Below are 12,202 nucleotides of genomic sequence, written 5' to 3' on the forward strand. Positions count from 1 at the left end.
AGCGGGGGGGGGGGGGGGGCTATACCTCCAGTGCAGGTAAGCAAAGTAACTAATTATTCATTATTTAATCTATTACTAGTTTTCAATTACAGGTCAGTAAGTTTGCCACTTATATCCGACGGAAAAAAAAAATTGACTTTGGTTTGCTCCAAAAGTCCTATAATTTTGTCACGTTTTGGTTTTAGGCATTTCCAGATCAAAAAAAAAAAAAAAATGAGATGGGACATGGCACTTGCTACGACTTTATCTTCCAGCCCACCCCACCCTTTCCCCATTGTTACTGCTTTCAAGCAAACGTAAGGAACACATAAAGAAAAGATGCAATAAGTCTGACAAAGGGAACAATGAAACAACATATATATATATATATATATATATATATATATATCTATATATATATATATAAACAAATCAATCAATCAGTCAAAATACAAATTATGTTGAATCAGTATCAAAATTTTATTTGACAAAGTTGCATGAAAAGGTTGCAAGCCTAACAGACCTCCATATTTTCCCACAATATTCTGTCTGTTTGCCTATGAGACCAAGAGATTATATCAATATTAATGAATATGTTATAATGAAAACCAAACTATTTATGATATTCATATCCTAATTTGCATCAACTTTATTAAATGTAAAAGATATATTGTTTCCATATTTTGAATGCTTGAATGTCAAATTCCAGATGGTTAGTTTTTTTTTTTTTTAGTTTCTTGACTTCAATTTTATGATCAAAGATAGGCCATAAAATTGAAAAATAAAACATTATATTGGAAGGAAAATGAAAGGAAGAACCAATATCGCCAACTAATATAGCTACAAAAAAGAACATTTCCCATAGAGCAATGGATGATGTGAACCAGAGAAGGGGTGGGCGGATGAGTTTAACACTTGAATTTACTATGAAGGGTGATAACTGATCATTCAAATTTCTTGTAAAAGCCTTCAATCACTTTTACCTCCCCCCCCCCAACCTCCTTCTACCCATGCAACTGTGGAGCAACTTGGAAGGATTACGTTGTTTTATTAATAATTTGTTTCTAGTTCAGTCAGTAAAATGAAGGTACCAAGGAGTTTGAAGCAAGAAAAACCATTTTGTCCTGTTTTTTTTGTTTTTTAGGTTCAGTGTCCTCATCTTTAATACAAAGGCAAAAGAACACCTCCATTTGAGAATATGTCATCAAGTTTGTCGCACTTTAATAAGGGACAGACAGTGCGGTCTTGTCCACTCTCGTCTTGTCCAAGATTTGATGACTATGCCACATCTGTTCTAATGAAAGCACAAATTTAATCAAATGTAAAAGGGAAGATAAAAAAAAGAAAAGAAACTGCTAAATTGAAATATATCTACAAACACCAAAAAATCTGTGACAAAAGGTAATGGAGCAAAAGATGGAATATAACCGTCCTTTTTATTCAAAGTTCCCAATTTGCTCTTTATATGGGGACAATTTGAAATGGAATAAAAATTCCTGAATTTGATTTCTTTCAGCAGCGTTATCCCTAATAACTACTGAGAACATAAAATATTCTTGCACCGTACAGATTGTGAGTGTGACGATATCCATCCACACTCCCTTAGGATTTGTCAACGACCGAGACCGACATATTTTTGTCTGCCTGCGAGAAAACTGACCCGGTGTTTTTTTTTATTGCAATTCTGGGAGCGGCATGATTAATCCAACTTTGGGTTGTGATAGGTTTAGGTTTAACATCTGAATCGTCCAAACAAGTAATTATAAGGCCCACGTGGGGGGAAGGAATACAAGATACTCTGTATTAAAGTCTATACAAAGTTTCTGTGTTGCCAGCAAGTCTTACAAATCCCTTTTAAGTACGATTTGAGAAGCTGTACAATATAGGAGCAATGCATTTCTTCTAAGTCGGAATGAAACCAAATTTTAGTGATGACCAAAGGCAAAACATGAAATATGTATACTTTGGGGGTGGTGGGGGGGAGGGGGAGGGGGCAGTTTGCATATTAGCCTGTTTGCAATAAGATACTGCTGCACATTAATAAAATGAATAGTATACAAGTAGAGCTTTGATTTCATATACAGTGTAATATTTTGCTATAGGAGTATAAGCAAATCCTTTAAATGTTGAAGGCCCAATGACTGGATGCATATTGTATATCCATCCAAGGACTGGCAGTCCACCCCTGCTCTAAGGTACACCACGTTGCACATTGCATTTGAGTGTACCTCGTAATATATCACAGCTAAATTTATCAAAGTTAGTAAATATATATACTCAAAATACCCAAAGGTATTACAAGTGTGATACAATCACAGAAACGTCATGAGAATAATAATTCATCTCTTATGCAGTAATTTTTCATCAAAAGTAAATCGAAATAAGAACCATAAAAACAGCAAAACCACGAAAGAGAAATTAAGAGCAGTCATCCGTATATTTACTTCTATAAATATATACATCCCGCATTAAACAAGAAAGCACTGGAATATACTGTAAGTCCAAGTAAAACTTATCATTATCAAAAGAAACTTTTTGTATTGATTTTTGCTTTTTTAACTTTAAAACTGCTGATATATTTCGTCAAAACCGATTTTTTTTTTTAATTGAAATTCATGATTGGTCAAATAGCAAAAAATAAAGAATGCAAAAAATGGGAAAACAACGACAAAAAACGTTATAAAAATATATAAAATGTTTTAAGGAAGGCTGACTTTACAGTACTGGATATTAAGTTTGTATCACCTATTAACAACAATTTGTGTCACCTAGCAACAACAATTTACAGATGAGACAATGAACAGCCTCCAAAAAAATTGATCTCTTAATATGAAAGAATAATACTACAAATTTTATCAGAGATCAACCTCTGCAAAGGCCGGATTCTGAAAGGCAACCACACTGCCAGATACTTCGGGTTCTAGTGACTTGTGAGGGGTCTCATACATATTGTGATCTAGAAAGAAAATTGATAAATAGATCGATAAATCAATACATCAAGGCAATTGCGTAGGAACCGGGGGGGGCTGGGGGGTGCCAGTCCCCCCAGTGAAAAATATGGAGGGGCGGAAGTATCATTCCGCCCCCCCCGCTTCGCAAGTCAGAAAACCCCTTTTTCATTTCCAAATGAGAAAAAAATCTCATTTGGAGCACCAAATTGCATCTAAGGCCAGGTGAAAATGCAAAAGTTTTTACAAAATGGAGTGGGTGTTGAAGTGTGCTACATTGCACCAAATTGCATCTGAGGCCACCAGGAAAGGCCAAAAAATTCCCCTTAGACCCCTCCCCCAGGCCGGCCATCAGTCTTCAGCCCCCCCACTCAAAAGTACCTTCCTACGCCACTGCATCAAGGAATAACAACATAAATAAATTAGTCAAATAAATAAATGAACAAATTAGTGAATGAACAAAGGAACAGAGTTATACTTCTTTCATTTTCAATATTATCATTCAAACGGATACGTCGTACGAAATATGAAGAAACAAAAACTTGATTTATCTTGGGAAATTAATTTGCACGGTGTGCCATGAAACCTTGGAAACCTTATTAATACCTTCTGTCCATCCCTATATAACATTCTGATACGTCGTACAAAATATGAAGAAATAAGAAAAAAAAATCGATTTATCTTAGGAAATTAATTTGCACGGTGAAACCTTGGAAACCTTAGGAATACCTTCCGTCCATCCCTATAACATTCTGATACGTCGTACAAAATATGAAGATGAAAAAAAAAAATCGATTTATCTTAGGAAATTAATTTGCACGGTGAAACCTTGGAAACCTTAGGAATACCTTCCGTCCATCCCTATATAACATTCTGATACGTCGTACAAAATATGAAGAAACGAGAAAAAACATCGATTTATCTTAGGAAATTAATTTGCACGGTGAAACCTTGGAAACCTTAGGAATACCTTCCGTCCATCCCTATATAACATTCTGGCAGAATGTTTAGCATGAATTGAACATATGGATATGGCCGAAGCAAAGCAGACGTGACATCACTTACCGTTTTCAAATTCGTTCCCACCGAATGGCTGTTCGGAGTGATACAGCCGTCTGTGTCCAGCCCACTGTCTTTTTCTAATAAAATTCAAAAGTTTTAAAACAAATTCAGTATGTGAAAAGCTCTGTATCTCGATTTGCACTGACGATAGGGAAAGTGAACCGAACGTACTTACAAGAGATAGCTTATAAAATTATCAAAATAAATTATAAAATAATAGAGATTAAAGAGTGTTGTGTGAAATTGTTACAGAGATATCAATGCTAAAGAAATGGATAAAAATAAAGTCTGATTAATAATTTTTTTTGCTTTTTTTTGCACATTTTCTGCATTGAGGGCAGAGACCTGTTTGCATTTTTCTGTTTTGTAAAAGAAAATGATTTAGTTAGTTCTCTTTGAAAGTTAGCTGGCAACAGCAGAGAAAGTGTTTTGACCAAAGAAGGGTTTAAACAACACCAAATAAAAGAACAAAAGAAAAGGAAAAAAAAAAAGATTTTTGACAATGGCAGTATTAAATTTCCACTATAAAAAAAATTTAAAAGAAATGAAAAAGGGTCTTGAAAACCTCTCTGCCAATTTTCTGCAATTTTGATTAGAATTTTATACTTACTTAGCAAACAAAAAGCTATCATTTTTAAATACAAAGGAAATAAAAAGGAGTCGTGTTCCACTGTCGACTTTCTTTTCTAATGTCGGTAATCAGTGGCGATATGACGATACTAAACGGTGACCAATATGCTACATCGACATTCTGCTATTCAGATAACAGATCTGGCTTTTGTCAAGAGCTTAACTTTTAAGCTGACTTTGCTGACACAGGCAATGAGTAACAACAAATGCGGCTGCCACAAAGATATATCTGCTAATCACTTTATAACTTACTTGTTGATATAGACAATCGGTGGATACCTGAAGATACAGATTATCAAGTATGGTGACTACAAATAAATCTGCTACTCTTATATTACAGCCATGGTTACTTAATCCCAATGCAAATGTTCACTTTTTAATTTAATTGTTGATTTAGACAATCGGGGTAGTAACATGGAGATATGGATCAGCAAGTATGGCTGCTACAGTAAAATCTGCTACTGTCACATTAGAATAGTAGAATTTAGTTAATTTGAATTTTTTATGACAGAAGAAGTCAATCTGTCAGCTGTTTATTTTAGAAAGTTTGTCAAGTAACTTTTACTTTTAGTCAACCCTGGTTGTTGTTGATGGAAAGTAGTGTCCAGGGATGTAGGACGATTTACATAAACCCTAATCCCTCTATTCACTACAAAAGTACAGGGTAGCATAATCTTAAGATAGTTTGAGTATATACAAAAGAAACATCACCAGGTCAGGGCATAGTTAAGATAATACAAAGGTACAGGGTAGCATAGCATAGCTAGTGCACACAAAAGAAACCTACCAGGGCAGGACATAGTCAAGATGACAATGTATTGTATTGCCAGGTGATGCTAATTGTTACACTAGTAATTATGCGAGACATCACATCCAGCCAGTGAAGTGAGTGTTGGATAAGATTTTTATTCACTCTCCAAAATACCACCATCGGATTGAGTCATGCTATGTCTCTTCGCTGAAAAAGACGGAGCTAAAGTATTGTGATTTTTCATATTATGGGGCACAGGATCCTAAAGGATACCTGTATTGAAGCCTGGGCTGGCATACTATAATTTATGACTGGCATTTAACTGTGAAAGCTCAATTATTCCCTGGAGACTCCAGACTCATACAATAGGTAGTGTTCAGGATACGGCAGCTTGTCGGCAGAGTTGGAATGAAAGTACATCACCTGACCGGACAAAATATAGCTGTATTGCAGAGCTCGTCTGACAGTTTAAGAACTGGCACCATTTGCCACTCTCCTCACATGGGTTGAAGACCTGAAGCTCTGTTTGAGGATAGTTTTTGCACCTACTTCGACTGTAACACCTACCACAACCTAATGTCAGCGACCGCATGTCAACAAGTATTGTCAACATCATTTAGGCAATATTCGTCATAGGGACAATTCAGAATTCGTATTTTTAAAAGATATATGTTTAAGTAGAATTCCGTGATATAAAGGTGGGAAAGCTCTTCAATCTAGAAGATGTAACGTCACTCTATTGTAGAGAAAAGAATATCTGGTAATTATATTTATTAAGGCTGAATTGACACGTACCAGTTTGCTCTCTCACAATTGAGAGAGATCCAGGGATATCGCAACATTGGAAAGTCTTAAACTTTTCAGGAGTTAAATTAAATTTAGTATATGTCATCACGGGGTAAAGATTGCGCCAAAGCAATACGTTGTATCTAAGTATTCAAACTCATATGTGTCCTTAAGCAGTAATGTAATAAAGCAATATTACAGAACTTTGTAACCTTTAATTTTTTTGTTTCTTTTTTCTTTTAAGGAGAAAGTTCCTCCTCAATAAATACATGATCACTTAAGAAGTTGAATTTATAAAACTTGTTCTGTATCATTAGTTGGTTGGAGTATTATTTTACATTGCATATTATCTTTTTGGGTAGCCGCTAGGCGAATGTGTCGCATTGCCACTTGCTTACTTTTTGTGGGTGACAGCTACTCTTATATTACAGCCATGGTTACTTAATCCCAATGCAAATACTCACTTTTTAATTTATTTGTTGATTTAGACAATCGGGGTAGAAACATGGAGATACAGATCAGCAAGTATATGGCTGCTACATGGACAAACCTGCTACTCTGATATAGCAGCTTTGATTATAGAAATCAATTTACAGTTTCAAATACACGATTGTAACAGCTTTGATAACTATCAAAGCTTTTAAGTAGAAACATGAAGATATGGATCAGCAAGTATATGGCTGCTACAGTTAAATCTGCTACTCTGATATTACAGCCATGGTTACTTAATCCCAATGCAAATGCTCACTTTTTAATTTAATTGTTGATTTAGACACTCTGTAGAAACATGGAGATACGGATCAGCAAGTATACGGCTGCTACATGGACAAACCTGCTACTCATATGGTACAGTAGCTTTGGTCATATTGATAACTATCAAAGCTTTTAAGTAGAAACATGAAGATATGGATCAGCAAGTATATGGCTGCTACAGTTAAATCTGCTACTCTGATATTACAGCCATGGTTACTTTATCCCAATGCAAATGCTCACTTTTTAATTTACTTGTTGATTTAGACACTCTGTAGAAACATGGAGATACGGATCAGCAAGTATATGGCTGCTACATGGACAAACCTGCTACTCATATGGTACAGTAGCTTTGGTTATAGAAATCAATTTACAGTTTCCACTACACGATTGTAACAGCTCTGAATGCAACGCCTTCGCACCATTCAACCTCATGGGCTCAACATTCAGGAAGGACATGACTAACTTTTCATCTGTCCCCCCCTCCTTCTCCCCTTGTTCCGCCCCCTCACATCACTCCTCTTCTCATAGCTCTCTTCCACCCCTTTTTCTCCACACCTTTCTGTCCTTGTCCTTCTCCAGTTTATTCCCGACTCCCTACCCTTAATCCTCTCTTTGTCCCTCCACTGTTTATCTCCTACCCCTCCTCTTCCCTGTTGGTTTCTTTCTTCTCTCCATCCCTTGTCTACTAATCCCCTTACATCTATCTCTTTGTGTTCACCATGCTCATTATTACCTGTCTGTATTCTGTGCGTGTTTTTGTCCCTTCTGTTACTGTTACTTGTCATTTAGCCTTTGAAGAAGATCCTGCTAGGATCGAAACGTCAGACCAACATACTTTTACACTACTTTGATAAATTTCAAAGATTTTTAAGTTTAACTTTAAACTTTACCTGCTGATATAGGCGACCAGCAGCAACAAACACAGGAATCCAAGAAGGGCTGCGACACCAATCACTAACCACATCCAAACTTTCTTTCCTTTACCATCTCCTCCCGTAGCGGCCGCTTTCTTTCCCGGTCCTTTGCCTTCTTTTTCTTCTGTCTTCTTGGTCGGTTTCTCTGTTTTATCCTTTTCGTCAGGTGGTTGTTGCTTCTTGGTAGGGATTTGCTTGGTTGTAGTAGTTGTCATGTCAACAACTGTAAGTTTCAAACCCACCAAAAAAATAAAAAATAAAACACGCTATGTAAAACAATGTAAGAACTACTCAAATGCTATGTAAAAACTATGTAAGTCACCATGTTTGAACATACATCTAAAAATTTCCCTCAAGGCTGAATTCCTTGTTAAACATTGTTAAACTAACATTGGAAAATATGAAGATATCCATGGATCTTTACTGAGTAGAGAGGGACTAGGGGGAGGGGGGGGTGTGGGGGGAAGCAAGGAGTTGGATCATCTCAAAAAATCCTAACTGAAGGAATTACATCACGTCACAAATCTTTCTACGCAGGAAAGGTTGATATAGCTGTAACAACTAGAAACTTTCTACAAACTTTTGGCTCTTAAGATAAAGGAAACCTTTCGGAATATATTATATGTTAACTCTATATGTGTGCAAGTGCTTATGCCTTTCTCCACATTTCAATTCACTTCACTGAGTCACATTTTTGCTCTTTTAATTATTTTCATTAATCCTTTTCAAACTCTCTGGTTTCTTCTTAGTTATATAAAACCTATCAATCAATCGGTCGCTTACATATAATCAATGCAATCGTTTTGTTTTTGTATATATTGCGTTAATCGACGTTACCAGTCTCAAACAACTCTATGAGGATAAAACCATACAAAGAAAATAAAATTGAAACTGAAAACCAGAGGTCACACTTTATAGTTTCGATGAATTAATGTTCATGTGATTAAAAGAAGAAAAAATTATGAAATATGCAACAGTTGGACAGAGCAGAGCAATTAATTCCACTAGATCCTTCCGGTCACTTCATTAAGAGTGCTGCAGCTAATTAGGGTGACGGGACAGAAACGTTGAGATGTCCTATTGTTTTAAACATCATCGAACCAACCTGAATTAGTAATCTCCTTTGAGCTGGCCACAGTAGTCGCAGTTGTCGTCGCTGTCGTGGTTGATAGAGTAGTAGTATCTATCCCTGTTGTCATGGGAATATCAGGTTCTAAGCCTTCATAGAGAGAAAGTAAACCAGATATCATCAATTAGTTTCTATCTTTAAATCCTCCCCAAAAAAGCTCCTCAACAGTCATGGAATAATTTATCTTCACTTTTTTTTGTCTCTATTTGCTCCTTTTCTTTCGCTTTTAGTTTATTTCTATTATTTTGCTTTTAATGTCATCATATTGGAATTATCATTAAAATTATTAATACTATATTGCACTGGTCTCTCTTTTGTGCTTTCAAAAGTATGCAGGATCCTTAATATCACTGTCAGTGTCCAAAAACAAAATTGAACTTAAAAACGAGTTGTAAATTCATCTTGTTATCTGCCAGAAATGCTGGCTGGTATGTATTGGGAAGAAAACAATATACCCAAGTGCTAGATAAATTAGTGTATGATTGTACACTGGACTAGACTAGCATATAACATATGACTTCTATTGATATGTCTTGGGCAACCAAACTACACAAGACTAGCATATTACAGTATCTCTATATGACAATGTGAAACATCATCCTGTTCTGGTATTGATCATTCTCTCTGGTCAGAACAAACAGCTGATTCCAGGAGATGGTTGATATGTATTGGGCAACCAAACTACACAAGACTAGCATATTACAGTACATTCACCTCTATATGACAATGTGAAACATCATCCTGTTCTGGTATTGATCATTCTCTCTGGTCAGAACAAACAGCCTAAACTACCAAGAGATGGTTGATATGTATTGGGCAACCAAACCACTCAAGACTAGTATATGACAGTACATTCACCTCTATGTGACAATGTGTAAGTTGATCCTGTTCTGGTATTGATACTTCTCTCTGGTCAAAACAAACAGCCTAAACTACCAGGAGATAGTCGATATGTGTAAGACACTACACATGACTTGTATATGACAGTACATTCACTTCTATATGACAATGTGTTTGATGATCCTGTTCTGGTATTGATCAATCTCTCTGGTCAGATTATACAGGAGATATGTTGATATGTAGTAGCATGATCAGTCGGAAGACCACTACCTGCTCTCTCCGATCCTCAAATCAGCTACTGCTCCACGTACCTAAGTGGAAACTCAAGTAATCTGGTCAACGATCATTCTCTAATGCTGCTCCTACTCTTTGGAACTCACTTCCACTGCACATCAAGTCGGCACCCAACGTTAACATTTTCAAAAACAGACTCAAAACACATCTATTTTTGACTGCCTTCCCTGAGCACTAACGCCACTGAGCATTGGTTTATATAAATTTGCATTTATTATTAGTATTATTATGTATTGGGAAATAAAACTACACAAGACTATTATTATATGACTGTTCACTGACCTCTACATGACGATGCATACGATGATCCCTTTCTGTCACTGAAGGTTCCCTCGGGGCAGGGCAGGCAGCCTAAGCTTCCAGGAGATGGTTGGTACATATTTTCAGGACAGAGAAGGCAATGTTGAAGACCAGTATGTGAATATTCACCAGGTTGACATTGGTCTGAAATTAAACAGCAGAAGAGAAAGACACGAGTAGTAAAAACGACTAAGATCGTCGCAGTTTGCTAGTCTCTCGATAATTAAAGATAAAATCAGTATTTGCTCTCAAATATGCTAGAAAAAACCAATCATGGTCACTCAAACACAGAACTTCCAAGAAGTATTTTACTGCTGCACTCTGAGCCATCGTTCCTCTTGAAAAGGTCAAACGGTCAAATTTAAAATCCTTCTTCTTCTTCTCTGTGTCCGGCATTGAGTCAGCAGAATCAGAACCTCCAGGAGGGTACTTTTGAATCCTTCTAACGATTATTTTAGCAGGTCAAAAATAGGGGGTGAGGGGGGGGGTTAACTTTCCAGAGCGCGGCATGCGGTTTGGTGTGAGTCTTCAATGCCTTTAATAACAATATATACTCACGTCTACAGTATCTGGAATGGGGAGTGCCAGTCGCTGCAGTGGACGAGCCGTCGACACACATTTTACAACTAGTCTGTCCCATCATGTCCTGATAATGTCCGATGGGACATGGGATACACCTCTGCAACCTCATACGGAAGAAAGTCCCAGGAGGACACGATACTATGGACACAAAAGATGAGGATAAATGATAAAGTGTTAAATATGAATGAAAGAGACTGACTTTGATCTGCTTGCGGCTTTGATAAGCCAATGAGGCTTCTTCGTGAGTTCCTGCTTGCAGGAGGATCTAAAATACATACATAGAAATTAGAAGAACATTCTGAAGGAGGCAATGTCTCCAACTTTCTCTTCAGACTTCTCTTTGCTCTGACCTTTCTGTCACCCTTGTGGTAGCAAATGCTATTATCAAGTACAAGTTCGTCATGTGCCGGATGGGGCAGGACCAAGGATGGAAGAGGGATGCGTGGGGGTTGTGTTTCTCAGTTTTAGTGCAAATTAACCTTAAAAGTCACGTATATGAAGTGCCCCTTTGTGGTATAAAAAAAGAAAAAGAAAAGGGGAGTACACTTTTCGATTTTCATAATTGAAAATTGCCCTTTTCTGTTGCAAACAAATTACTAAACTGGAACTTTTGTAGGAAAAAAATCTTTAAACAAGACTGGATGTTGTGGTCATAGACTGAACAGAAGATCCATTTTGTTGAAAAGGTTTGAAGTAACTTTGTGATTTACACTCAAATTAAAGTATTTACCCACCACCACCCCCCCCCCCCCCCTTCAGATGGAAAGCTATTTCACCAACCATAAGTAAGGTATATATGTTGGAAGCTTGCTGGAGACCGAAGAAGATATTAACCGAAGAATTGGTATAACCAACGGTGCTTTCAGCACAGTGTCAAGTATTTTCAAAAGCAAAAACATAAGCCGAAACATTAAGCTTAGGATTTTCGAGGCTTTATTAAAGAGCATTTTTTTGTACATTTGCGAACTGTGGGGCACAACGAAGGATTGATCGCAAAATTGACACTTTTCAAAGGAGACTACTTTGTAATATTCTCAACATTAGCCGGACCAATAACAGTTGGTTATCAAACGATGAGCTCTACAATGAAACCAACCAAACACCTTGGTCATCCATAGTCGCACATAGAAACTTAAGATTTTTCGGTCATGTAGCAATACTCCAGGAGGACGCTCCAGCAAAGGTTGCTTTAAGAGAAGCATTGAGACATACTGCTAAACCAGTAGGAAGGCCC

General features: G+C 36.9%; 1 protein-coding gene across 2 annotated transcripts in view; it reads right to left on the reverse strand.

The window, feature by feature from the left end:
* Positions 1-435: 435 nt before the first annotated feature.
* Positions 436-12,202, reverse strand: part of LOC139975143 (uncharacterized) — a 69,098-nt gene continuing 57,331 nt past the window's right edge. The window contains exons 40-46 of one of the 2 annotated variants that reach the window (XM_071982783.1): positions 10,945-11,106; positions 10,369-10,530; positions 8,929-9,042; positions 7,800-8,046; positions 4,872-4,898; positions 3,993-4,066; positions 436-2,935 (exon numbers count right to left, since the gene is read on the reverse strand). In XM_071982783.1, coding sequence (XP_071838884.1) covers positions 2,835-2,935; positions 3,993-4,066; positions 4,872-4,898; positions 7,800-8,046; positions 8,929-9,042; positions 10,369-10,530; positions 10,945-11,106 — 887 coding nt within the window. In that variant the 3' untranslated portion in view covers positions 436-2,834. The remainder of the gene's footprint in view (positions 2,936-3,992; positions 4,067-4,871; positions 4,899-7,799; positions 8,047-8,928; positions 9,043-10,368; positions 10,531-10,944; positions 11,107-12,202) is intronic. The other variant, XM_071982784.1, reaches the window with a different exon arrangement.

This window comes from Apostichopus japonicus, chromosome 10 (genome assembly GCF_037975245.1).
Source record: "Apostichopus japonicus isolate 1M-3 chromosome 10, ASM3797524v1, whole genome shotgun sequence".
Lineage (NCBI taxonomy): Eukaryota > Metazoa > Echinodermata > Holothuroidea > Aspidochirotida > Stichopodidae > Apostichopus > Apostichopus japonicus.